Below are 27632 nucleotides of genomic sequence, written 5' to 3' on the forward strand. Positions count from 1 at the left end.
TCCCCATAGGTAGAACGCAACACGTCACCTATTTAGATGGTTAGCTCAATTATTGTGAATTCTGTTTTGTAGCCATCTTCTCACGTGGAGATATAACTTTTATATATGGTACCCCTGGCCAGTCATCTTTCAGGGCAGAGCCCCACCTGTGATGAGCCCCAATTTTATCAGAATTTAGGCTTTCCTGTTTTGCATGTTATTTCGGCATTAATATGTGTCCCATATCAGATTGCAAACAATGTAAAAAAACAAACAATATACCTATATATCAATGAGTTAATAATGCCGCATACAAACATGGTCTCAATTTTGTTTTCTTGAGTAATGAAGCTCCAAAATGCAGGTGTTTCAGCCTAGCTCCATGTTTTCTGTGATGGTGGGGCAAGCCAGCAAAAATGACAGAGTGTTGCGGTAGAGCTTGCGAATCCAAGCCCCTTGGGTGCTGCCATAGAGTTGCATTAAACTGCCCATCCAAGAAGGCTCAATATCATTGGACACGGACAAAATGATATCAAATCACATTATATCTACATTAGCTTTGATGGGGCTGATGATGTCAACATCACGCTTGGATTGCGTCCTACCTGACAGGTCGCTCCTACCAGGTGGCGTGGCGAGAATCTGTCTCCTCACCACGCGCTCTCACCACTGGTGTCCCCCAGGGCTCTGTTCTTGGCCCTCTCCTATTCTCGCTATACACCAAGTCACTTGGCTCTGTCATAACCTCACATGGTCTCTCTTATCATTGCTATGCAGACGACACACAATTAATCTTCTCCTTTCCCCCTTCTGATGACCAGGTGGCGAATCGCATCTCTGCATGTCTGGCAGACATATCAGTGTGGATGACGGATCACCACCTCAAGCTGAACCTCGGCAAGACGGAGCTGCTCTTCCTCCCGGGGAAGGACTGCCCGTTCCATGATCTCGCCATCACGGTCGACAACTCCATTGTGTCCTCCTCCCAGAGCGCCAAGAACCTTGGCGTGATCCTGGACAACACCCTGTCGTTCTCAACTAACATCAAGGCGGTGGCCCGTTCCTGTAGGTTCATGCTCTACAACATCCGCAGAGTACGACCCTGCCTCACACAGGAAGCGGCGCAGGTCCTAATCCAGGCACTTGTCATCTCCCGTCTGGATTACTGCAACTCGCTGTTGGCTGGGCTCCCTGCCTGTGCCATTAAACCCCTTCAACTCATCCAGAACGCCGCAGCCCGTCTGGTGTTCAACCTTCCCAAGTTCTCTCACGTCACCCCGCTCCTCCGTTCTCTCCACTGGCTTCCAGTTGAAGCTCGCATCCGCTACAAGACCATGGTGCTTGCCTACGGAGCTGTGAGGGGAACGGCACCTCAGTACCTCCAGGCTCCGATCAGGCCCTACACCCAAACAAGGGCACTGCGTTCATCCACCTCTGGCCTGCTCGCCTCCCTACCACTGAGGAAGTACAGCTCCCGCTCAGCCCAGTCAAAACTGTTCGCTGCCCTGGCCCCCCCAATGGTGGAACAAACTCCCTCACGACGCCAGGACAGCGGAGTCAATCACCACCTTCCGGAGACACCTGAAACCCCACCTCTTTAAGGAATACCTAGGATAGGTTAAGTAATCCCTCTCACCCCACCCCCCCCCTAAGTTTTAGATGCACTATTGTTAAGTGACTGTCCCACTGGATGTCATAAGGTGAATGCACCAATTTGTAAGTCGCTCTGGATAAGAGCGTCTGCTAAATGACTTAAATGTAATGTAAATGTAATTCAAAATCTTAGCTAGCAGTCATCAGCATGAATCAAGTCAACAATCTACTGGTAAATCCTTTTCAATCCTTGTCATATGAAGATAAATCATGGAGTGAAATTATAGATAAAACATCGGCCAATGGACATAAACATTACACAGCTAGTTGGAAAACGCAAATTCAACAATGAGTAGTTTGGAATGAATCAGTGGCTTAAATGCAAGCATTGTAAAAGCAATCATTAGCCTGCTATTCAGTAGAGTGGCTGTGTGATCCCAAGTCTAAAATGAAGGGTCTCTTTTCCTAGTTGAAAATGATAAACATTCAACATTGGCCATGCTGTAAATGAAGCATGATTTGTGCTTGCACTCAAAACATCTGTTAACTCTGACATTAGTGAGTTCAAGACAACTGGGAACTCGGCTGGGAAAATACATTTTGAACTTTCATCCAACTCGGAATAGTACATTCGGAACTCGGGACTCTTTCTAGAGCTACGACCTAAAGATCACCGATGTCATCATGATTCAACCATTTTTTTCCCTCTCGAGTTCACAGTTGTCTTGAAAGCACCATATATATATATATAAATGTTAAAACATGTTGTAGAAGAAATTATTAGCTTTATTAATCACAGTCATGAATAATAAGTTTGAATGATTCATATTCGATAGATGTAGGACATTGCGACATGAGTCAGTTTCATTTTTAAAGGGCAATTTGAAGGATGCACTTCATTGTGTAAAAACATCCTGCCAATGTTATGGCGAAAGGGTAAACTCTTCATTGCAGTGAGTCCATAGAAAAGTGGATGGGGGACGGGGTTTCAGAATAGCCTGACCAATCACATTGTATTAAGTTACGTGTACTGCTCTGAAAGCAAACAGAACTGAAACCAGGTGTGTAACTGCCATATTTGACCAAAATAAGACTATATTGTACTTTTAACCAAGTGAATGAGCAGAGATGACGTAGACAACAGAGGAGTTCATCATTACATGTTGCTTATACAGGCAATAAGCATGTAATAATAATAGAGTGAGCTAGCCTAGCAAGCAAGCATTTCACTGTACCTTCTATACATCCTGTAAACTGTGCACGTGACAAATTCAATTGAATTAGATTTACATTTACATTTAAGTCATTTAGCAGACGCTCTTATCCAGAGCGACTTACAAATTGGATTTGATTTGCTTTGATTTAATCTCCCAAAGTATTCAACTTAGATTTTAAAGCACACAGTTTGAGAATGGCATTCAAGTGATTAATACGGCAATTTAAGAATTCTAAGCATCCATATATTCTCTTGTCTAGCACTAACTGCTACCGTATATGTCCCCAAACATTAATTTTAAGCATCCATCCTCTCTAAAAATGTTGTCCTCGTAACAGCACCTAAGGGGGAAGAATGCCCCCTGCTGGCCTGTTAACATCACTTCAATCAGATCAGAAAATGTCAACCGTGTTTGATATGGGGTTGTCTCAATCAGATTACACTCTTACTTAAATATGACAGGCGAATTTCTTAGGAGATAGTGAGTATTGTAGATTATAAGGCAGTTTTAGACCGTTTTCAATTTTGGGGCCTATAGCCAATAAATATCCAGTAGGTATGGCTCGTATTTATAGTAAGGTTTAGTTTATTGTCATGGTGTACATGTTTGGCAGCTAAGCGCTGAATTGCAAATGAATAACCAAATAATTACCTAAACAAATCAATCATGTGATATATTCCTAAAAATATATAAAGGTTTTGTTCAAAACCATATGAGAAGATGGCTACAAATAGAATTCATGACAATTGAGCGAACCATCCTAAAAGGTTCTACTTACTGGGATAGATGACGCAATGCAGGGGTATGTAAAAAACTGCTGTTTTCGAAAGTGAAAGCGATTTATGGTTTGAATTCATCGATGGCATCATCCCCCGCGACAAAGGTTGTTATTTATCTATTAGTATTTTTGGCAACCCTGAACCCTTTTCCTAAACTTAACCTACTTCTCCCAACCTGCTTTTTATATTCCAATGTCAATTTGTTTTACAACTAAATACTGAAATGGCATGTAGGCTACATGTAGTACATTAAGATAACTGCAGTGGGAGCAGCTGTGTGGAGCCTAACTATTATAATTATGTTCTTCTTTCTGTAAAATAGTAGCTATACAATTAGTTACACGTTCCATCCCTTGGGAGAGGGGATATAAAAAGTATGCATTGAAATGATTATTACTGTAGGCTATCATGCCTACAGTATAATGCATAGGCTACTGTATTTAAAATGCATTGCGTGAAGGTCCCTGTGTACCTGTCATTATATTATTCTCTGTTTTGATGATGTATTGGTACAAATAAGTATTTGCATAGCCCATGCTTTGAGCAACATTCTTGCGCATACCTGCATACAGAAGGCAAGAACGAAACATTTCGTCAACAGCCTTGCAAAGGTGAGGAGATGGAATTTTCAATGCTCTTTCAGTTTCCCTGTTTGAAATTTCCCTTTGTATATAGCCTTAGGAAATGGCATATTACCTCATCTATGATATTTCAATGAGGGACACTATAAAGTTAGGGCACGTAGCCCAACGTTTGGAAGTAGTGTTCAAGGATGTATCGACTGATTGGACACATGGCAACTCTTAACGTGTCCTTTGTGGTACATCTTCTGTGTATAATTGCTTTTTACCCGGTTGTGTATGCTAAATGCAGTGACCGGAAAGTGCAAATATATTATCTTTCTCAAACTCGCCAGACCCTCAATGATCTTGCCGAGGTAGGTTTATTTCTTGAACCTGTTACAAATGTGAGAAATATGGCTCTGAACACAGGCTGTAGCATATATACTGTGAGATCACACGCTATTTATTCTAGTTTAAAAATAGATTATTGGAGCTTGATTCATTCATATATTCAGTTGTTTTATTGAGCTGTGGTGTATTTTGTGTGTGGTATAGGAGAGGTTACCAAGAGGCTGTATCCCAGAAGCTGAAAGGTTAAGGGTCCAACGTCCAACGCTTCCAATAGAGGTGATGCTCAGGAGATTATGAGTGTCTACAATTTCTGTGTTAGTCAAGTTAAGTTGCATGGTTACACGGGGTGTTATTCTGATTACAGGAGGGGGAAAAGGTTTGGACACTGAGACTTGCGTTTCAACTAGCCAGCGAGCTCTTCCAACAAAACCTAACTCTTGTGAAATGGAACTCCGTCAAACTCAGGGACCTTCAAGACCTTCTTGCGCGACAAAATATGACCTATTCGGAATGTGTACGTTCTTGGTGATGTTTATTTTTTTGTTTACTGTAGCTTTTTACACTATTATTATTATTATTATTATTGTTATTATTATTATTTGTATGTAATCGCGTGGATATTTATACTAATGTTGTTTGTTGTTTACTATTTCAGGTGAGAGACATGAGTGTGCATCTAAACCTTCCAATTAAGAACTACTTCAAAGAGCTGGAAGACTTTATTTTACATGAGGTAAAACATATCATAGGTTGCATTTTTTTGTCAGCTGTATTTCAAGTCTAAACTATTGAGCGGGGTGGAGTGGGCCTAGCCTATACCTATGGTGTATTATGTATTATTTTCACCTAAAATAAATGATTTAAAAAAATATATGATTTTTCCTTCTTTCAGCATTTCAGCGCGTGCTCATGGGAGGTCGTGAGAGCTGAAATGGGGAGCATCATTTCACAAGCAATCAAAAATGCCAAGAAATACGTGTGAGAGTAGCATTACTTTTAGTTCAAATCTGCATCAAAATGTAATTTTGTTGAATATATTAAGTGTGCCACTGTAACCTTTATATATTTATGTTATTTATCCGTTTTTGCAAATAATTGCCATGTACACTATAATATTTAAATAAAAAGACAAACACGCTTTATATTGGGATACATTGTGCTAGCATTTTTGTAAAATTGTGTGGTGTGATGCAACTTTTTCGTTGAAATGTCATCCTAAATAATATAAAAAGATGTCAAAATAAAAATATTCCTCCTGACAATTACACATCATATTCAATGAAAAACAATACAATCCTTTACAATACTCTGAATTGCTGAATTCCAGCCATACTTTCCCGCACTTTAAGACATCATCATACCACTGTAAAACATTGTTGATTCGTATACTTATTCATAATACTTTGACAAATTATATATGTGATAGACCTATTTTACGCACGCATACCTACAGTTTAGGCCCAGATTCAAAACCACCCGCAATACAGACTCCCATTTAAGCAGTGTTGTCAAGGTCTATACTACCTGTGCACTTCATAGGCTACCAGTGTCTTTTTCTGAAAACCGAGAGCATATAAAAGGGGGTCTACCAAAATATTTCAGACCACCCAAACCTGTTTCTAAAACGAAATGTAGAAATTTAGAAAAGTCATGTTGAGAGTCTAATTCATACAACCCATACAAGGTTGATCTGTATCTTTACATAGACAGTTGGGGTCCACAAACCACAATTACCCTTTAAGCAGGTGGTTACAACGTAGTTGACACCAACGTTTCTGTGTGCAAATGAAAAGGTGTTGCGTTTTCAAACCTTAAATACTTTGGTTTTCGAAGTGAAAGGCCAAACTAAATTAGTTCTACATGGTGATATGTATCTAGGCCATAGTCCGATGGATTCACATGTTTATTTTTTTAAATAAAAAAATATCCCGGTTGAAAGGCAAATATTTCATCATTAAAAAACAAATGTCTTAAGATGTAACAATTATTCGAGCGATGCACCTGTCCTTTCCGTGCATTTTCTCCAGACCTACAACAACACTCAGCTATGAAAGTGTAAGGGAACTTCCACCTTTCACTTTTGGAATACCTTGCAGACTCGTTGTATAAAGGATCGACGCAGGTTGGAGAATGGCAGAACTTGAGTATTGAGAAATTGATTATTCAGGAAGAACACTTTATCTCTTTATGAAAACTTACTTTTGTCGGAATAAAACGAAGAAGTCTATCTTTCGGAAGTGCATCAAGGTTGATTGCGAACAGACCGAGAACTACAGTAGACCTACGCTAAAATGGGTTCAATCAGCTTTTGGATGTGCTTGGTCATGACGATTTGCACCTGGGATAAAGTCATAGGATGCACGTGGATGAGGACACTGCCCCGGTCTCCGAGCATGTTCCAAGTGTTTAGCAACAACACCATAACGATGCTTAAGAAAATGGTAGGATATAGGGTCATGTTTATTCACTTGTTCCTGGTCATTGAGCTCATGTCAATTTTTCAACATTTCATGAGCTGCTATGTTTCATTTAATTTACCTGACTCCTTTTTGTACAGTAATAATATTGCAATATGTTTTGGCAATACAGGGTCATGAAGTCTCTCGAGGACCTCAGATCACTTTCCCTGACTATCAATACAGACAAGTCAATAATTTCAAGGTAAGAAATATGCATAAAAAATGTATTGTTCTACCCATAACTTTTTTTCTAAGAGTGGATTAAACACTGAATTCGGAAAGTATTCAGACCCCTTAACCTTTTCCACAATTTGTTACGTTACAGACAATTTCTAAAATGGCAAAAACAGTCTTTTGTTTTTAATGAATTAGCAAAAATTTCGAAAAACATGTTTTGGCTTGGTCATTATGGGTTATTGTGTGTAGATTGATGAATGAAATCATATTTATTACATTTTAAAATAAGGCTGTAACGTAACACAGATAGTGAATGGTTCTGAACAATTACCGAATGCACTGTATATAATTACTTTATAACGAATATACAATTTGCTATAATTTTCTAATATTTGCCATCAATTCATAAGGCATACACTAATACAAATCCCTCTTCTTCTAGGCTGACGAACAGATGGCCTTCATTTCGCATACTCTGAACGCTATAAAGAAATTGTACAGCAGTGGGAAATATGAGTCCACCGCCTGGGACCAGAAAGGAGTTGACAAGTTTATGAATGACCTCTATCGCCAGACCTCGGAGCTGGACCAATGCGTATGCCATTTGTGATTTTCGCCCCTTAACATTAATGCAAAACGGAAAACATTATCCTATCCTATTAGATGATAATAAAAGTGGTTAGATGTTATTCAAATCATAATATTAAATGAATTTGTATTTGTATTTTGTTCTAACAGGTAAAGGATTTGAAATCTCGACTATCAAAATCTGTCAACAGAGTGAACAAAAAGATGAGCCTTCACTTCAAGTTCCTGAAGCATTACTTGAAACGCGAGGTAGGTTGATCCATTTTGTCTTACAAAGAGAGTACATTCACCTAATCTGGATGTATTTATGTGATGATACAACATGTTTATATTCTAAAATCTTAACAAGTGTATTTCGTTTATGCAGGAATACAGCGCAAGCGGCTGGGAAGACATAAGGACAGTGGTGCTGGCACACCTACAAAGACTAGACACAACATTAAGTAGCCAATGAGCGTTATGTGTGTGTTGTGTAGATATGATTTATTTATATATCTATTTATCTATTCATATTTCTAACTATTTATTTTTACATGTTTACTCATTTGATTTTTTAACGTATTTATTGTGTAGTAATGTTCACAACTCCGAGGAGTAAATCATTTCTTTATTCTGAATAATGATGTGATTGACTAAGGCTATACAAAGCCTAATGTATCAATGTTTCCGTGCATTTTTTTGTATTCATGAAGGCCATTGCAAACTGTATTTATTATTGCAACCTGATAGGAAATGTTTGTTATTGTAATATTGAAATATATTATAATTAAATAAATGTGTCCTCTACAGCTGCAATCTTTTTTAATCAAATAAATTGTCATTTATCACATACACACATTTAGCAGATGTTTTAACGGCTGTAGCTATATGCTTGTTGTTCTAGTTCTACCACTGCAGTAATATCTGACAATACAAAACAATACACACAAATCTAAAAGAAAATGAATGGACATAAGAAACATAGAAATATGTCGGAGTCCGTAGTATATATACACAGTACCAGTCAAAAAGTTTGGACACACCTCAGGGTTTTTCTTTATCTTTACTATTTTCTACATTGCAGAATAATAGTGAAGACATCAACACTATGAAATAACACATATGGAATCATGTAGTAACCAAAATAATTGTTAAACAAATCCAAATATATGTTATATTTGAAATTCTTCAAAGTATTACACCCAGCTTTGATGTCAACTTTGCACACTCTTAGCATTCTCTGAACCAGCTTCAGGAGGTAGTCACCTGGAATGCATTTCAATTAACAGGTGGTCCTTGTTCAAAGTTAATTCGTGGAATGTCTTTCCTTCTTAATGTATTGTAGCCAATCAGTTGTGTTGTGACAAGGTAGGGGTGGTATACAAAATATAGCACTATTTTCTAAAATACCAAGTCCATATTTCTGTCAGGAACAGCTCAAATAAGCAAAGACAAATGACAGTCCGTCATTACTTTAATACATGAATGTCAGTCAATGCAAGAAATTTCTAGAACTTTGAATGTTTATTCAAGTGCAGTTGCAACAACCATCTGGCGCTATGATGAAACTGGCTCTCATAAGGACAGCCACAGGAAAGGAAGACACAGAGTTACATCTGCTGCAGAGGAGAAGTTCATTAGAGTTACCAGCTTCAGAAATTGCAGCCCAAATAAATGCTTCACAGAGTTCATGTAACAAACACATTTCAACATCAAGTGTTCAGGAGAGACAGTCCTTCGTGGTGGAATTGCTGCAAAGAAAACAATACTTCTGTGTGTGTGTGTGTGTGTGTGTGTGTGTGTGTGTGTGTGTGTGTGTGTGTGTGTGTGTGTGTGTGTGTGTGTGTGTGTGTGTGTGTGTGTGTGTGTGTGTGTGTGTGTGTGTGTGTGTGTGTGTGTGTGTGTGATTGGATGCATTTACATTATGGACAGTATGTGGAGAGAATTGTTATTGCAAACTTTTCTGATTACCTTGCTTTGTCATTATCGTGTATTGTGTCAAGATTGAAGAAGATTCTTTTTAAAAATTGTTTTTGAATAAGGATGTAACGTAACAAAATGTGGAATAAGTCAATGGGTCTGAACACTTTCCAAATGCACTGTACCTTAGTTGAATGCACTGTACGTTAGTTGAATGCACTGTACCTTAATTGAATGCACTGCTTTTTCTTTCAGAAATCAGTTCGTGCGCACGGGAGGTCTTGAGAGTTGAAATAGAGGGCATCCTGAGACATTCTCAGAAGAATTTAACCAAAATGCCAAGAATATACGTGTCATGGTAGCATGTTGTAGTTACATTTTGCATAAACGTTTATTAAAACATGTTTTATAGGTAATATTGTTCTTTATAAGTAATAAGTTCTAGATAGAACCAAAAAGGGTTTTATTGATTGTTTCATATATGGCACCCCTGAAGGTTCTATATAGAACCCTTTTCTAGAGTGTGTATAATATTAAAATAAACACACGCACACACAGCTTATATTTGTTAGAAATGTGCTAGTAATTTGTAAAGATGTGTGGCCTGAATCAACCGATTAATGCAGACAAATTTCTCAATGAAATGTTACCATAATACCATACCAACATCATCTTCAATGAAAAACAACAAACGCCTTTACAATACACTTTTAGACAAGACATCATATGACTGTGGCATTGTATCACTGTACAAAATGGTTTATTCATATAGTTATTCATAATATAAAGTATATACTGTATATTATGCAACATAATCATTATTATATTTTGAATGTTAGTTCAATGGAGAATACCAATCGCTCTTAAAACAAAGCCTATACTCTTCATTCGCTGGGGAGGAAAGGTAATAGATGCAGAGGTCCCATCAACTTACATGACTGGAGGAATAAATCAAATATGTGTTGACAAGTCCATTAAAGACAAGACTATTGAATACTTTGACATATTATCTACGTGAAAGACCTATCATACGCACACATTCCTATTGGCCCAGATTCAAAAGCCCCCGCAATATAGGCTCAAATTGAAGCAGTATTCCCAAGGTCAATACTACCTGTGCACTTCATAGGCTACCAGTGTCTTTTTCTGAAAACCGGGAGCATAAAGAAGGGGGTCTATCAAAATATTTCAGACCAACCAAACCTGTTTCTAAAACGAAATAATGTAATGTTGAGAGTCTAATTCATACAACCCATACAAGGTTGATCTGTATCTTTACATAGACAGTTGGGGTCCACAAACCACAATTACCCTTTAAGCAGGTGGTTACAACGTAGTTGACACCAAAGTTTCTGTGTGCAAATTACAAGGTGTTGCGTTTTCAAACCTTAAATACTTTGGTTTTCGAAGTGAAAGGCCAAACTAAATTTGTTCTACGTGGTGATATTTATTTAGGCCATAGTCCGATAGATTCACATGTTTATTTTTTTCATCAAAATTATCCTGGTTGAAAGGTCAAAATGTCACGATAAAATAGCAAATAGCTCAAGATGTAACAATTATTCGAGCGATGCACCTGTCCTTTCGGTACATTTTCTCCACACGTACAACAACACTCAGGTAGGAAAGTGTAAGGGAACTTCCACCTTTCACTTTTGGAATACCTTGCAGACTCGTTGTATAAAGGATCGACACAGCTTGGAGAATGGCAGCACTTGGGTGGCAGAACTGGTATTGATCAGTCAGGAAGAACACTTTATCTCTTTATCCGTTACGCAAAACTTACCTTTGTCGGAATTATACGAAGTAGTCTAACTTTCGGAAGTGCACCAACGTTGATTGCGGACAGACCGAGAACTACAGTAGACCTACGCTAAAATGGGTTCAATCAGCTTTTGGATGTGCTTGGTCATGACGATTTGCACCTGGAATAAAACCATCGGATGCACATGGATGAAGACACTGCCTCGGTCTCCGAGCATGTTCCAAGTGTTCAGCAACAACACCATAACGATGCTTAAGAAAATGGTAGGATATAGGGTCATGTTTATTCACTTGTTCCTGGTCATTGAGCTCTTGTCTTCTTTTCAACATTTCATGAGCTGCTATGTTTCATTTAAATGACCTGACTCCTTTTTGTACAGTAATAACGATGCAATATTTTGTTTATACTTTTGGGCATCTCAGGGTCATGAAGTCTCTCGAGGACCTCAGATCACTTTCCCTGACAAACAATACAGACAAGTCAATAATTTCAAGGTAAGAAATATGCATTAAAATGTTTCGTACTATCCATAACTTTTTTTCGAAGAGTGGATTAAACACTGAATTCGGGAAGTATTCAGACCCCTTCACCTTTTCCACATTTTGTTATGTTACAGACCATTTCTAAAATTGATTGCAAATAAATAAAAAATCATCATCAATGTACACACAATATCCCATAATGAAGAAGCAAAAACAGTTTTTGATTTTCATAAATTAGCGAAAATGTCGAAAAACACGTTTTGGCTTGGTCGTTATGGGTTATTGTGTGTAGATTGATGAATGAAATCATATTTATTAAATTTGAAAATAAGGCTGTATCGTAACAAAATGTACAGATAGTTAAGTGTTCTGAACACTTTCCGAATGCGCTGTATATAATTAGGTTATAAAGAATTTACAAAATTGCTATAATTTTTTTGTTATTTTTCATCAATTCATAAGGCATACACTAATAAAAATCACTCTTCTTCTAGGCTGACGAACAGATGGCCTTCATTTCGCATACTCTGAACGCTATAAAGAAATTGTATAGCAGTGGTAAATATGAGTCCACCGCCTGGGACCAGAAAGGAGTTGACAAGTTTATGAATGACCTCTATCGCCAGACCTCGGAGCTGGATCAATGCGTATGTCATTTGTGATTTTCGCCTCTTAAAACATTAATGCAAAAAGGAAAACATTATACTATCCTTCTTGATTATAATATAAGTATTTACATGTTATTCAAAACATAATATTAAATGAACGATTTGTTATTTATCCTAACAGGTAAAGGATTTGAAATCTCGACTATCAAAATCTGTCAAAAGAGTGAACAAAAAGATGAGCCTTCACTTCAAGTTCCTGAAGCATTACTTGAAACGCGAGGTAGGTTGATCCATTTGTCTTACAAAGAGAGTACATTCACCAAATCTGGGTGTATTTATGTGATGATACAACATGTGTCTATTCTCAAATCTTAACAAGTGTATTTCATTTATGCAGGATTACAGCGCAAGCGGCTGGGAAGACATAAGGACAGTGGTGCTGGCACACCTACAAAGACTAGACACAACATTAAGTAGCCAATGAGCGTTATGTGTGTGTTGTGTAGATATGATTTATTTATATATCTATTTATCTATTCATATTTCTAACTATTTATTTTTACATGTTTACTCATTTGTTTTTTTAACGTATTTATTTATTGTGTAGTAATGTTCACAACTCCGAGGAGTAAATAATTTATTTATTCTGAATAATGATGTGATTGACTAAGGCTATACAAAGCCTAATGTATCAATGTTTCCTTGCATTTTTTTTCTATTCATGAAGGCCATTGCAGACTGTATTTATTATTGCAACCTGATAGGAAATGTTTGTTATTGTAATAATTAAATATATTATAATTAAATAAATGTGTCCTCTACAGCTGTAATCTTTTTTAATCAAATAAATGGTCATTTATCGCATACACACATTTAGCAGATGTTTTAACGGCTGTAACTATATGCTTGTTTTTCTAGTTCTACCACTGCAGTAATATCTGACAATACAAAACAATACACACAAATCTAAAAGAAAATGAATGGACATAAGAAACATAGAAATATGTCGGAGTCCGTAGTATATATACACAGTACCAGTCAAAAAGTTTGGACACACCTCAGGGTTTTTCTTTATCTTTACTATTTTCTACATTGCAGAATAATAGTGAAGACATCAACACTATGAAATAACACATATGGAATCATGTAGTTACCAAAACAATTGTTAAACAAATCCAAATATATGTTATATTTGAAATTCTTCAAAGTATTCACCCAGCTTTGATGTCAGCTTTGCACACTCTTGGCATTCTCTGAACCAGCTTCAGGAGGTAGTCACCTGGAATGCATTTCAATTAACAGGTGTACCTTGTTAAAAGTTAATTTGTGGAATGTCTTTCCTTCTTAATGTAATTTAGCCAATCAGTTGTGTTGTGACAAGGTAGGGGTGGTATACAAAATATAGCACTATTTTCTAAAATACCAAGTCCATATTTCTGTCAGGAACAGCTCAAATAAGCAAAGAGAAGTGACAGTCCGTCATTACTTTAAGACATGAATGTCAGTCAATGAGGGAAATTTCAAGAACATTGAATGTTTCTTCAAGTGCAGTTGCAAAAACCATCAAGCGCTATGATGAAACTGGCTCTCATGAGGACAGCCACAGGAAAGGAAGACACAGAGTTACATCTGCTGCAGAGGAGAAGTTCATTAGAGTTACCAGCTTCAGAAATTGCAGCCCAAATAAATGCTTCACAGAGTTCAAGTAACAAACACATCTCAACATCAAGTGTTCAGGGGAGACTGCTGGAGTCAGTCCTTCATGGTCGAATTGCTGCAGAGGAAACACTACATATTCCCAATTCTATATGTCGGCCAAAGGTGTCTATGATTACTGGGGAGAAGACTGGAACTGATGACATCGCACAACTTGCGAAAATGCGTCCAACACAGGCGTGTCATGTGACGTAAGAAGACGTTTCAGCACCATTGACAGGTATCACTACTAGCGCAAAAACCCATGAAGACGTCAGCGACTTCAACACTTTGAACATAGTCACACGGCAAAGATTCTACCAGTGGTTCTGTGTTGTGGCCGTAGCCCTGTTGCTACTGTTATTGTCCTGCTTACTAGGGTACCAATTCCCCTAAACCCTTAACTTAAATCTGTAAAACTATATGTGATGGGAAATATAGCTCTCTGACTCTTTGGTATCACGTTTCAAGTGTCACTATTATGAATCCTCATGGCTGGTCCTATTAAGGCTATATAGAATAACACCAAGGCCCGTATTTATAAAGCATCTCAGAGAGTTGGAGTGAATAAATGCAGCAGAATAATTAGGCTACATCTTTAATTTCAGCCTATTCCACCCATGACATTTTATCAAGACCCTGATGGAACAGGTGTTTTCGAACTGGGTTGAAACAAAAGCCTGCACCTCCTCCTGCTTGTCTCCAGGACCGTGCAGACCGTTTTGGTGACCACTTCCCTAAAGTATATGATCTTTACAGTTGAACAGGCTTTGAATATTATAAATTAATCCCAATATTATGTAGAAAAGGGGAGAAATGAACCAATACCAAGATTTGACTTGCATAGTCAAAAACGTGCATAGCACTATGACACACACACACACACACACACACACACACACACACACACACACACACACACACACACACACACACACACACACACACACACACACACACACACACACACACACGCACGCACGCACGCACGCACGCACGCACGCACGCACGCACGCACGCACACACACACACACACACACACACACACACACACACACACACACACACACACACACACACACACACACACACACACACACACACACACACACACACACACACACACACACGCGGGCGATTGGAAGTGATGCAGACAAGTACATTGATGGAAGCTACAATCTATCTGCAATATTAAAGCTGATCTACCCCATAAAATATTTTATTTATAAAAATTTAAAAAAGATAGAATATCCCTGTCAAAAAGATTGACTCTGTAGGGAATATATCCCTGATATCGTAGCCTATAGCAAGGTACTTTTGTCACATATCATTTTTCATTTTCCCTGTGTAAAAAAAACAAATAGACAAATAGAAAGTTCAAACAAAATATGTTGTCGTTGCTTGTCAACATTGCACCCCCAGCTGACAACAGTAAGGTGAAAGTTGGTTACGTCATCATGAAAATTAAAGTTGAGAGATGTGGTTATTGACTCTGACGTTCCCCATTCACTTTTCAAATGTAGCGCAACAGCAGAAGACTACGGAACAATTGTTCGGACTAACTTTGATCGAAAACCACTAAATGAATGTCTTATATGGCTATATTTCTTAAGAAGTGTGGGTTTTATTTCGACTTCGACGATATTGTTATCGGAATTTTTTTTCGGTTCAAGCGAAGTTATTAGCAGTTGAAAGCAAAGCTCGCGAATAGCCTATAGTCGCTATAGTAATAGTCTAGCCGATAACTAAAAGGGATAATCTCATTTTGTGGTTCAATTATAATTTAAAGCTGATTTCAAGTAGAATGTGTAGAGATTTACTTAAATTTTTTCGTCCAGGAGACGGAGCAGGCATGGAATTCCAATTGCTGCATGCGCTAATCTGGAAAATGGAAGTCCCCGCCTCCGGTAGGTTGATCGGTGGGAAATTCTCCATACAGTCTTCCCTTTCCCAATTCCAGAAAAAACTACTTAATTAACACAATTAATATGTTCAAACTCATATGGAAAACTAATAGCGAAACAAACTGCTATTTACAATTGAAACAATGCAGGGTTGGATGTGTATTTTTCTTATTATTTGCAGTATGCAGAGCGTGTGTCATTGCTGTCACTGGATCCCACATCACTACGGTCACTTGAGCGCAGAATACCTTTCCCTGCTGGACCAGATGGTGAGTTATCAGCACACTGTAAGAGGAGACTGAATGCATGTACTAAGGACAGCAAAAACAACCAACCAAGCAAAATAGTAATGTGTTTCATGTTTAGCATCTGTGTTAGAAAACTGTGAGCCTATATTTGAAAATACATAGTAAAAGGGCTGAAATTACAGCCTCGAGGACGACCTGGAGGGTGAGGCGCAGGGCGATCCGGATGGAGGCGGTGGAACTCACCTAGCAGAGATGGGTCCAGATCAGAAACTTTTTCCTCCGGCACCCCGTAGTGCCGGAAGCCATGTGTAAACAGTGCCTCCGCAGTTTGTAGGGCCGCAGGAAAGCCGGGCAAAGGGAGGAGACGGCAGGACTTAGAATACCGATCCACAACGACCAGGATCGTGGTGTTCCCCTGTGATGGAGGAAGATCGGTGAGGAAGTCCACCGACAGGTGTGACCAAGGCCGCTGTGGAACGGCGAGGGGCTGTAAAACTTCCCTCTGGACAGGTGTCTAGGAGCCTTACACTGGGCGCACACCGAACAGGAGGAAACATAAACCCTCACGTCTTTGGCCAAGGTGGGCCACCAGTACTTCCCCCTAAGACGCTGCAACGTCCTCTCGATCCCCGGATGACCAGAGGAGGGTAGCTTGTGGGCCCACCTGATCAATCTATTGCGAACACCAAGTGGGACATACCTCCGACCAGCTGGACACTGTGCTGGAGTGGGTCCTAACCATGAAGCCTGCTCGATTTCCACGTCCACCTCCCATACCACCGGTGCCACCAGCCAAGAAGTCGGAAGTATGGGGGTGGGATCGATGGACCACTCCTCGGTATCGTTGAGACGGGACAGTGCGTCAGTGAACCTGGTCTGTAAGAGATGGTGAAACAAAAGCTGGTGAAAAACATCGCCCACCTTGCGTGACGAGGATTCAGTCTCCTCTCTGCCCGGATGTACTCCAGATTACGGTGGTCAGTCCAGATGAGAAAAGAGTGTTTTTCCCTCTCAAGCCATTGTCGCCACACCTTCAGAGCTTTTACCACCAGCTTTTACCACCACTCCCGGTCCCCCACATCATAGTTTCGCTCTGCCGGACTGAGCTTCCTAGAGAAGAAAGTGCAGGGGCGAAGCTTCGGGGGCATGCCCAAGGACTGTGATAGCATGATGCCAACACCAGCCTCGGACGCGTCCACCTCCACTATGAATGCCAAAGAGGGGTCAGGATGCGCCAATACGGGAGCATCGGTAAAGAACGCCTTCAGACGACCAAACACCATGTCAGCCTCCGCCGCCCACCGCAAACGCACAGGCCCCCCCTTCAGCAGTGAGGTAATGGGAGCAGCCACCTAACCAAAACCCCGGATAAACCTCCGGTAGTAATTGTCAAACCCTAAAAAACGCTGCACCTTCTTTACTGTGGTCGGAGTCAGCCAATTACGCACGGCCGCAATGCGATGAGCGGTAGCGGGTAACTGAACCCCACTGTGATGGAATTTAGACCTCTGTAGTCTATACACGGACGCAGACCTCAAGCCTAGCCTTCTTCTTCACAAAAAAAGAAACTCAAGGAGGCGGGTGACGTGGAGGGCTGAATGTACCCCTGTCCCAGAGATTCTGTGACATATGTCTCCATAGCCACCATCTTGTCCTGTGACAGGGGAAACACGTGACTCCTGGGAAGTGTGGAGTTCACCTGGAGGTTTATCGCACAATCCCCTCGTCGATGATATGGTAATTGGGTCGACCTCTTTTCACATTTAGCGATAGCCAAATCGGCATATTCGGGGGGAAGCCGCATGGTGGAGACTTGGTCTGGACTCTCCACCATCGTCGCACTGATGGAAACTCCCACACACCTACCTGAGCACTCATATGACCATCCCTCATGAGCCCCCTGTTTCCGCAAAATATTAGGATTGTGATAAGCCAACCATGGAATCCCCAGCACCGGTGGAAACGCAGGAGAATCAACGAGGAAGAGACTAATCCGCTCCTCATGACCCCCCTTCATCACCATGTCCAGTGGAACCGTGGCCTCTCTGACCAGCCCTGACCCTAATGGTCGACTATGTAGGGCGTGCACGGGGAAGGGTTGGTCCATCTGAACCAAGGGAATCCCTAACTTAAGCGCAAACCCGCTCCGTGGTCCATAAAACTTCCCTCTGCGCCAGAATCTACTAGCGCCTTATGCTGGGAATGAGGGGAAAACTCAAGAAAGGAAATCAACACATACAAATGACCATCAGGGAGCTCAGTGTGATCCTGGTGCTGACTCACCTGAGGTGTCGGAGCAGTGCTCTGTCTGCCCTCTTGACTCCCAGACGAGCTCCTCCAACACCGTTCGGAAGTTTGCCCTCTCCGACCACAACTGGTGCAGGAGGAGGTTTCACGCTCTGACCGTAGATTGCTTTGTATGTTTCTATTTTTTGTTTGGTCAGGGTGTGATGTGGGTGGGTATTCTATGTTGTAGGTCTAGGTTTTCTTTTTCTATGTGTTTGGCCTGGTATGGTTCTCAATCTGAGGCAGCTGTCTATCATTGTCTCTGATTGAGAGCAATACTTAGGTAGCCTGTTTTCCCATTTTGATTTGTGGGTGATTATTTTCCGTTTCAGTGTTTTCACCATACGGGACTATTTCGGTTTTCATTTATTCTTTTGTTTGTTTGTATTCAGTGTTCAGTTTATTAAAGGCATCATGAACACGTACCACACTGCGCTTTGGTCTACTCCGTCTTCCACCAACGACAGCCGTTACAGGATGCTCCTCCTCCGGTCGCCCTAGCTGCATCACCCCCTAACTCCATGGGTGTTGGAGTGGGAGGGCTGGACGGTGGAATGAACAGAACCCTATCTGGATACCCACGAGCTGCCAGCAAGTTGTCCAGCCTGATGGACATGTCGATCAGTTGGTCCAGAGTGAGGGTGGTGTCTCGACAAGCTAGCTCCTTGTGGGCGTCCTCTCGCAGTCTACACTTATAGTGTCCATCAGGGCCCTGTCATTCCACCCTGCACCGGCGGCCAGGGTAAGGAACTCCAGAGGGAAGTCCTGCGCGCTCCCCGTCTCCTGCCTCAGATGACACAGCCATTCACCCGCCGCTCTGCCCTCCGGTGGGTGATCGAACACAGCCTCTGACCTCTGGGTAATGGTCCCTCGCTGAGTCTGGACCCTCCCAGACCGCGTTGGCCGACTCCAGGGCTTTGCCCGAAAAGCAGGAGACGAGGACGTTGACACTCTCCTCTCCCGAGGGAGTCGGGTGAACGGTCGCCAGGTAAAGATCCAGCTGGAGCAGGAACCCCTTACACCCGGCAGCCATGCCATCGTACTCCCTCGGGAGCGCGAGCCGAATCCCGCTGGGGCCGGACAGCGCCAGAGAAGGTGGTGGTGCAGGCTGGAGAGTGGCTGAAGACGGGGTAGGGAGGCCGCTCCTCTCCCATCTCTCAATTCTCGACATCACTGGATCCATGGCCGTCCCCAGACGGTGTAGCACCGCTGTATGCTAGAGGACACGTTCCTCCATGGACGGAGAGGGCGTGTCCTCTCCTGCTGACTCCATGATTGTGGTGAAGGATTCTGTCAAAATCTCCCTAGGAGAGGTAGGTGTGGAGTCAGGCACAGGAGAGAGCGAATTGCAAGGAAGGGTGTTTATTACAAGTCCAAAGAACAGGAACAGGACCACAACAGTAGCCACAAAACAACAGGAACGCGGTCCAGAAAAAACACCTGTTCAACAGAACAAACCCAAAACGCAACCCAAACAAATGACAGCTAACAAACACTCCCGCACAAACCCAAGAGGGAAGGGCGAGATTAAATACCCCACTAATAACCTAAACTAGACACAGGTGCACAACCAGACAAAACCAAACGTTACATTTACATTTAAGTCATTTAGCAGACGCTCTTATCCAGAGCGACTTACAAATTGGTGCATTCACCTTATGACATCGAACAAAAAAGAGAAGGGATCGGTGGCAGCTAGTAGTCCAGCGACGCCGAGCGCCGAGCACGGCGTGAACCGGGAGAGGAGCCACCTTCGGTGGAAGTCGTGACACATATACAGTACGTTCGGAAAGTGTTGTTAGGTTACAGCCTTATTCTAAAATGGATTAATTTCAGTTAAACCGAAATGGATGAAAATACCACCAAATGAAAGCTGACAGTCTGCACATTAACCTCATAGTCATGTATCATTTCAAATCCAAAGTGCTGGAGTACAGAGCCAAAACAACCAAACGTGTCCTGTCCCAATACTTTTGGAGCTCATGGAGTTTATCAAATTTCTCAAGCTCAGTCAATTTGGTTGGGAATTATTGATAGATAGCAGTATTCATACATTGTCTTTAACTTGACCACTGAGGAACACTAAACACCACTTCGAAAGCCATTCTGGTGTGTCTTTTGCCTTAAAATGTGTGTAATTGTCCCACGGAAAAATGTAATGCTAACCCAGTGTCAGGCCTTCAATGAACTAAGGCATGTTTTCCTCTAATTTTTCATCTTGGCTTTGCTCCTTTCATATTTATTTTGATCCCGACAAACTCCTCAGTCCCTTCTGGTGACAAGTCTACCCATAACATGATGCTGTCAGGCTTTTCCTCCTCTTCGTCTGAAGAGGAGAGGCGAGAAGGATCGGAGGACCAATATGCGGCGTCGTAAGTGTCCATGGTTCTTTTAATAAGAAATGCTCAACATGAACACAACTGAATACAAAAACAATAAACGTGGACCGAACGAAACCCAAAACAGTACCGTGTGGTGAAAAACACAGACATGGAAACAAACACCCCCAAACAAACAGTGAAACCCGGGCTACCTAAGTATGATTCTCAATCAGAGTCAACTAACGACACCTGCCTCTGATTGAGAACCATACTAGGCCGAAACATAGAAATCCCAAAATCATAGAAAAACAAACATTGACTGCCCACCCCAACTCACTCCCTGACCATACTAAATAATGACAAAACAAAGGAAATAAAGGTCAGAACGTGACAGATGCAGCCACTGTAAAACTTGAAAATACCAACAGTTTCACTCTGTGATGTGTTGTGTTGGATTTGCCACAACATTTATTATTTAGACACAAAAGTTCATGAATTTGTCATGTTGTCTTGCAATATTACTGCCATGTTGCAACCCAAATGGATGTTTTAGAATGGGTTATTTTTGAATAGGTCTACTACTTTTCACTTTGTCATTCAGGCCTGTAATGTGGAGTGAAGGCAATGGTGTTGATCCATGCAGAGTTTTCTATCAGCTCAGCCAATACACACTGTAGCTATTTTAAAATAATCTTTATCCTCATAGTGACATTCCTGAGTTTCCATTCACTTACTTCCACAGCTCATTTAGGAAGGATTGCGAGATATTTTAAGCTTCTGATTGCAATTATACACAATCCAGAGATGAATTACCATACTTGACCGTACTCAAGATATTCAGGGATTTGGGATTATTTATTCACCTCATCTGATCTAAAAAAATCTCGCAGACATGCTTTAAAAGCTCATTTGTGGATCTGAGGTTTAATCATTGTTTGATATTCACTCTCCACTATCCTTTGACATTACAGAGATAGGGGAAGTTGCTCTCAAATCCTGAGAACCACTACTTTTGCAAACAGTTGGACCTCATTCAAGAAATAAATAATAATAAATAATTATTAACCAATTGTGTGAATAATAACCCTGGCTTTCATCCGGCGCTTTTGGTGGCCTTCCATGGTTCATGATGTCGCCGCCTGCGCTGTGTGCACAAAATAAGACTCTGCGGCAAGCTCCGGATGGCCTTCTTCAAGCACTCCCTGTTCCTCACCGCCCCTCATCCCATATCTCTCTGGACATTGTCGCAACCCCTATTACCAGCTTGTTCAACCTCTCTTTCATATCGTCTGAGATCCCCAAGGATTGGAAAGCTGCCGCAGTCATCCTCCTCTTCAAAGGGGGAGACACCCTGGACCCAAACTGTTACAGACCTATATCTATCCTGCCCTGCCTTTCTAAGGTCTTCGAAAGCCAAGTCAACAAACAGGTCACTGACCATCTCGAATCCCACAATACCTTCTCCGCTGTGCAATCTGGTTTCCGAGCCGGTCACGGGTGCACCTCAGCCACGCTCAAGGTACTAAACGATATCATAACCGCCATCGATAAAAGACAGTACTGTGCAGCCGTCTTCATCGACCTTGCCAAGGCTTTCGACTCTGTCAATCACCATATTCTTATCGGCAGACTCAGTAGCCTCGGTTTTTCGGATGACTGCTTTGCCTGGTTCACCAATTACTTTGCAGACAAAGTTCAGTGTGTCAAATCGGAGGGCATGCTGTCCGGTCCTCTGGCAGTCTCTATGGGGGTGCCACAGGGTTCAATTCTCGGGCAGACTCTTTTCTCTGTATATATCAATGATGTTGCTCTTGCTGCAGGCGATTCCCTGATCCACCTCTACGCAGACGACACCATTCTATATACTTCCGGCCCGTCCTTGGACACTGTGCTATCTAACCTCCAAACGAGCTTCAATGCCATACAACACTCCTTCTGTGGCCTTCAATTGCTCTTAAACGCTAGTAAAACCAAATGCATGCTTTTCAACCGTTCGCTGCCTGCACCCGCACGCCTGACCAGCATCACCACCCTGGATGGTTCCGACCTTGAATATGTGGACATCTATAAGTACCTAGGTGTCTGGCTAGACTGTAACCTCTCCTTCCAGACTCATATCAAACATCTCCAATTGAAAATCAAATCAAGAGTCGGCTTTCTATTCCGCAACAAAGCCTCCTTCACTCACGCCGCCAAACTTACCCTAGTAAAACTGACTATTCTACCGATCCTCGACTTTGGCAATGTCATCTACAAAATTGCTTCCAACACTCTACTCAGCAAACTGGATGCAGTTTATCACAGTGCCATCTGTTTTGTCACTATAGCACCTTATACCACCCACCACTGCGACTTGTATGCTCTAGTCGGCTGGCCCTCACTACATATTCGTCGCCAGACCCACTGGCTCCAGGTCATCTACAAGTCCATGCTAGGTAAAGCTCCACCTTATCTCAGTTCACTGGTCACGATGGCAACACCCATCCGTAGCACGCGCTCCAGCAGGTGTATCTCACTGATCATCCCTAAAGCCAACACCTCATTTGGCCGCCTTTCGTTCCAGTTCTCTGCTGCCAGTGACTGGAACGATTTGCAAAAATCGCTGAAGTTGGAGACTTTTATTTCCCTCACCAACTTCAAACAGCTGCTATCTGAGTAGCTAACCGATCGCTGCAGCTGTACAAAGTCTATTGGTAAATAGCCCACCCATTTTCACCTACCTCATCCCCATACTGTTTTTATTTATTTACTTTTCTGCTCTTTTGCAGAACCAATTTCTCTACCTGTACATGACCATCTGATCATTTATCACTCCAGTGTTAATCCGCAAAATTGTAATTATTTGCCTACCTCCTCATGCCTTTTGCACACAATGTATCTAGACTCCCCTTTTTTCTACTGTGTTATTGACTTATTAATTGTTTACTCCATGTGTAACTCTGTGTTGTCTGTTCACACTGCTATGCTTTATCTTGGCCAGGTCGCAGTTGCAAATGAGAACTTGTTCTCAACTGGCCTACCTGGTTAAATAAAAGTGAAATTAAAAATAAAATAAAAATTGTTACTGGTCTTTCTCTATCAGATAGCATTACCACGATCCTGACAGTGGTGGATAGGTCTTCTATCCACCCATTTTATTCCCCTTCCCAAGTTACCCTCAGCCAAGGAGACAGCTCAGCTCATGCTGCAGCACTTCTTCCATATACATGGACTTCCGGTTGACTTGGTCCCCAATCGCGGTTCTCAGTTCTGGAAGGCATTCTGCACCCTCATTTGGTCTCGTGACAGCCTGTCCTCTGGTTTTCACCCCTAATCTAACGGTCAGTCGGAGCGAGCCAGTCAGGACTTGGAGACGGCTTTTCATTGCCTCGTCTCTGCCAACGCCACCACCTGGAGCCAGCAACTTGTGTGGGTGGAATACGCCCGTAACACCCTTCCCTAATCGCCCTTCAAGTGTTACTTGGGATATCAGCCCCCGCTCTTTCCTGAGCAAGAGGAAGAAGTTAGCATACCCTCTGCCCCGATGTTTGTCTGCCGCTGTTGCCGTACCTGGAAGAGAGCCCGGAGTATCGGTATCGGCGACAGGCGGTCCCCTACGGACTGCTGATCCCCGCTATCGGCTCGTGCAGAAGGTATATTTTTCCATTCAGGACCAGCCCTTCCCGGTGGAGTCTCGTGAACTTTACCCCCGTTTCATCAGCCCTTTCCACATCTCTAAAATCCTTAGCCTCTCTGCTGTCCATCTCCTGTTTCCCCGCACCCTCCGTATACATTCCACGTTTCATGTGTCTAGGACTAAACCTCTGTCTCACAGCCCTTTGTCTCCTGTTTCCAATGAAAAACAATAATCTCTTTTGGAATAGACTTTTAGACAAGAGGTCATATATATGACTGTGGCATCATATCACTGTACAAAATGGTTTATTCATATAGTTATTCATAATATAAAGTATATACTGTATATTATGCAACATAATCATTATTAGAATTTGAATGATAGTTCAATGTAGAGTACCAATCGCTCTTAAAACAAAGCCTATACTCTTCAGTCGCTGGGGAGGAAAGGTAATAGATGCAGAGGTCCCATCAACTTACATAACTGGAGGAATAAATAAAAGATGTATTTGCAAATCCATTAAAAGACAAGAATATTGAATACTTTGACAGATGATCTACGTGAAAGATCTATCTTACGCACACATTCCTATTGGCCCAGATTCAAAAGCCCCCCGAAATATAGGCTCCAATTGAAGCAGTATTACCAAGGTCTTTACTGCCTGTGCACTTTATAGGCTACCAGTGTCTTTTTCTGAAAACCGGGAGCATATTGAAGGGGGTCTATCAAAATATTTCAGACCAACCAAACCTGTTTCTAAAACGAAATGTAGAAATTTAGAAAAGTCATGTTGAGTGTCTAATTCATACAACCCATACAAGGTTGATCTGTATCTTTACATAGACAGTTGGGGTCCACAAACCACAATTACCCTTTAAGCAGGTGGTTACAACGTAGTTGACACCAACGTTTCTGTGTGCAAATGAAAAGGTGTTGCGTTTTCAAACCTTAAATACTTTGGTTTTCGAAGTGAAAGGCCAAACTAAATTAGTTCTACATGGTGATATGTATCTAGGCCATAGTCCGATGGATTCACATGTTTATTTTTTTAAATAAAAAAATATCCCGGTTGAAAGGCAAATATTTCATCATTAAAAAACAAATGTCTTAAGATGTAACAATTATTCGAGCGATGCACCTGTCCTTTCCGTGCATTTTCTCCAGACCTACAACAACACTCAGGTATGAAAGTGTAAGGGAACTTCCACCTTTCACTTTTGGAATACCTTGCAGACTCGTTGTATAAAGGATCGACGCAGGTTGGAGAATGGCAGAACTTGAGTATTCGAGAAATTGATTATTCAGGAAGAACACTTTACCTCTTTATGAAAACTTACTTTTGTCGGAATAAAACGAAGAAGTCTATCTTTCGGAAGTGCACCAACGTTGATTGCGAACAGACCGAGAACTACAGTAGACCTACGCTAAAATGGGTTCAATCAGCTTTTGGATGTGCTTGGTCATGACGATTTGCACCTGGGATAAAGTCATAGGATGCACGTGGATGAGGACACTGCCCCGGTCTCCGAGCATGTTCCAAGTGTTTAGCAACAACACCATAACGATGCTTAAGAAAATGGTAGGATATAGGGTCATGTTTATTCACTTGTTCCTGGTCATTGAGCTCATGTCAATTTTTCAACATTTCTTGAGCTGCTATGTTTTATTTAATTTACCTGACTCCTTTTTGTACAGTAATAATATTGCAATATGTTTTGGCAATACAGGGTCATGAAGTCTCTCGAGGACCTCAGATCACTTTCCCTGACTATCAATACAGACAAGTCAATAATTTCAAGGTAAGAAATATTCATAAAAAATGTATTGTTCTACCCATAACTTTTTTTTCTAAGAGTGGATTAAACACTGAATTCGGAAAGTATTCAGACCCCTTAACCTTTTCCACAATTTGTTACGTTACAGACAATTTCTAAAATGGCAAAAACAGTCTTTTGTTTTTAATGAATTAGCAAAAATTTCGAAAAACATGTTTTGGCTTGGTCATTATGGGTTATTGTGTGTAGATTGATGAATGAAATCATATTTATTACATTTTAAAATAAGGCTGTAACGTAACACAGATAGTGAATGGTTCTGAACAATTACCGAATGCACTGTATATAATTACTTTATAACGAATATACAATTTGCTATAATTTTCTAATATTTGCCATCAATTCATAAGGCATACACTAATACAAATCCCTCTTCTTCTAGGCTGACGAACAGATGGCCTTCATTTCGCATACTCTGAACGCTATAAAGAAATTGTACAGCAGTGGTAAATATGAGTCCACCGCCTGGGACCAGAAAGGAGTTGACAAGTTTATGAATGACCTCTATCGCCAGACCTCGGAGCTGGACCAATGCGTATGTCATTTGTGATTTTCGCCCCTTAACATTAATGCAAAACGGAAAACATTATCCTATCCTATTAGATGATAATAAAAGTGGTTAGATGTTATTCAAATCATAATATTGAATGAATTTGTATTTGTATTTTATCCTAACAGGTAAAGGCTAATGAAAACTCGACTATCAAAATCTGTCAACAGAGTGAACAAAAAGATGAGCCTTCACTTCAAGTTCCTGAAGCATTACTTGAAACGCGAGGTAGGTTGATCCATTTTGTCTTACAAAGAGAGTACATTCACCTAATCTGGATGTATTTATGTGATGATACAACATGTTTCTATTCTAAAATCTTAACAAGTGTATTTCGTTTATGCAGGAATACAGCGCAAGCGGCTGGGAAGACATAAGGACAGTGGTGCTGGCACACCTACAAAGACTAGACACAACATTAAGTAGCCAATGAGCGTTATGTGTGTGTTGTGTAGATATGATTTATTTATATATCTATTTATCTATTCATATTTCTAACTATTTATTTTTACATGTTTACTCATTTGTTTTTTTAACGTATTTATTGTTTAGTCATGTTCACAACTCCGAGGAGTAAATCATTTCTTTATTCTGAATAATGATGTGATTGACTAAGGCTATACAAAGCCTAATGTATCAATGTTTCCGTGCATTTTTTTTGTATTCATGAAGGCCATTGCAAACTGTATTTATTATTGCAACCTAATAGGAAATGTT

At 41.0% G+C, this 27632-nt stretch overlaps 3 protein-coding genes and 1 pseudogene across 3 annotated transcripts; all 4 read left to right on the forward strand.

Moving 5' to 3' along the window:
• The first annotated feature begins 4361 nt into the window (after positions 1-4361).
• LOC123998892 (interferon epsilon-like) lies at positions 4362-5603 on the forward strand. The gene is made up of 5 exons (XM_046304115.1): positions 4362-4505; positions 4687-4758; positions 4847-4996; positions 5138-5215; positions 5375-5603. Exons 1-5 carry the CDS (start codon positions 4362-4364, stop codon positions 5462-5464), a joined length of 534 nt encoding a protein of 177 aa, XP_046160071.1. The 3' UTR covers positions 5465-5603.
• Positions 5604-6773: 1170 nt separating this feature from the next.
• On the forward strand, positions 6774-8160 carry LOC123998731 (interferon a3-like). Its single transcript, XM_046303841.1, has 5 exons — positions 6774-6923; positions 7072-7143; positions 7561-7713; positions 7857-7955; positions 8074-8160. The coding sequence occupies exons 1-5, from the start codon at positions 6774-6776 to the stop codon at positions 8158-8160; spliced, it is 561 nt and encodes a 186-aa protein (XP_046159797.1).
• Positions 8161-11483: 3323 nt separating this feature from the next.
• LOC123998697 (interferon a3-like) lies at positions 11484-12953 on the forward strand. Its single transcript, XM_046303789.1, has 5 exons — positions 11484-11633; positions 11793-11864; positions 12347-12499; positions 12642-12740; positions 12858-12953. Exons 1-5 carry the CDS (start codon positions 11484-11486, stop codon positions 12942-12944), a joined length of 561 nt encoding a protein of 186 aa, XP_046159745.1. The 3' UTR covers positions 12945-12953.
• Positions 12954-25959: 13006 nt separating this feature from the next.
• LOC123998794 lies at positions 25960-27348 on the forward strand (annotated as a pseudogene).
• Positions 27349-27632: the final 284 nt, after the last annotated feature.

The sequence above is a fragment of the Oncorhynchus gorbuscha genome, linkage group LG16 (assembly GCF_021184085.1).
Source record: "Oncorhynchus gorbuscha isolate QuinsamMale2020 ecotype Even-year linkage group LG16, OgorEven_v1.0, whole genome shotgun sequence".
In the NCBI taxonomy this organism is placed as follows: domain Eukaryota; kingdom Metazoa; phylum Chordata; class Actinopteri; order Salmoniformes; family Salmonidae; genus Oncorhynchus; species Oncorhynchus gorbuscha.

Excerpts from the sequence above, each read along its gene's own strand:
- LOC123998731 (XM_046303841.1), top strand. The coding sequence starts at position 6,774 with ATGGGTTCAATCAGCTTTTGGATGTGCTTGGTCATGACGATTTGCACC. Across the intron at positions 6,924-7,071 it reads TAACGATGCTTAAGAAAATG|GGTCATGAAGTCTCTCGAGG; the intron begins GTAGGATATAGG and ends TTGGCAATACAG. Across the intron at positions 7,714-7,856 it reads CCTCGGAGCTGGACCAATGC|GTAAAGGATTTGAAATCTCG; the intron begins GTATGCCATTTG and ends TTGTTCTAACAG.
- LOC123998697 (XM_046303789.1), top strand. The coding sequence starts at position 11,484 with ATGGGTTCAATCAGCTTTTGGATGTGCTTGGTCATGACGATTTGCACC. Across the intron at positions 11,634-11,792 it reads TAACGATGCTTAAGAAAATG|GGTCATGAAGTCTCTCGAGG; the intron begins GTAGGATATAGG and ends TGGGCATCTCAG. Across the intron at positions 12,500-12,641 it reads CCTCGGAGCTGGATCAATGC|GTAAAGGATTTGAAATCTCG; the intron begins GTATGTCATTTG and ends TTATCCTAACAG.
- LOC123998892 (XM_046304115.1), top strand. The coding sequence starts at position 4,362 with ATGGCAACTCTTAACGTGTCCTTTGTGGTACATCTTCTGTGTATAATT. Across the intron at positions 4,506-4,686 it reads CCCTCAATGATCTTGCCGAG|GAGAGGTTACCAAGAGGCTG; the intron begins GTAGGTTTATTT and ends TGTGTGGTATAG. Across the intron at positions 5,216-5,374 it reads AAGACTTTATTTTACATGAG|CATTTCAGCGCGTGCTCATG; the intron begins GTAAAACATATC and ends TCCTTCTTTCAG.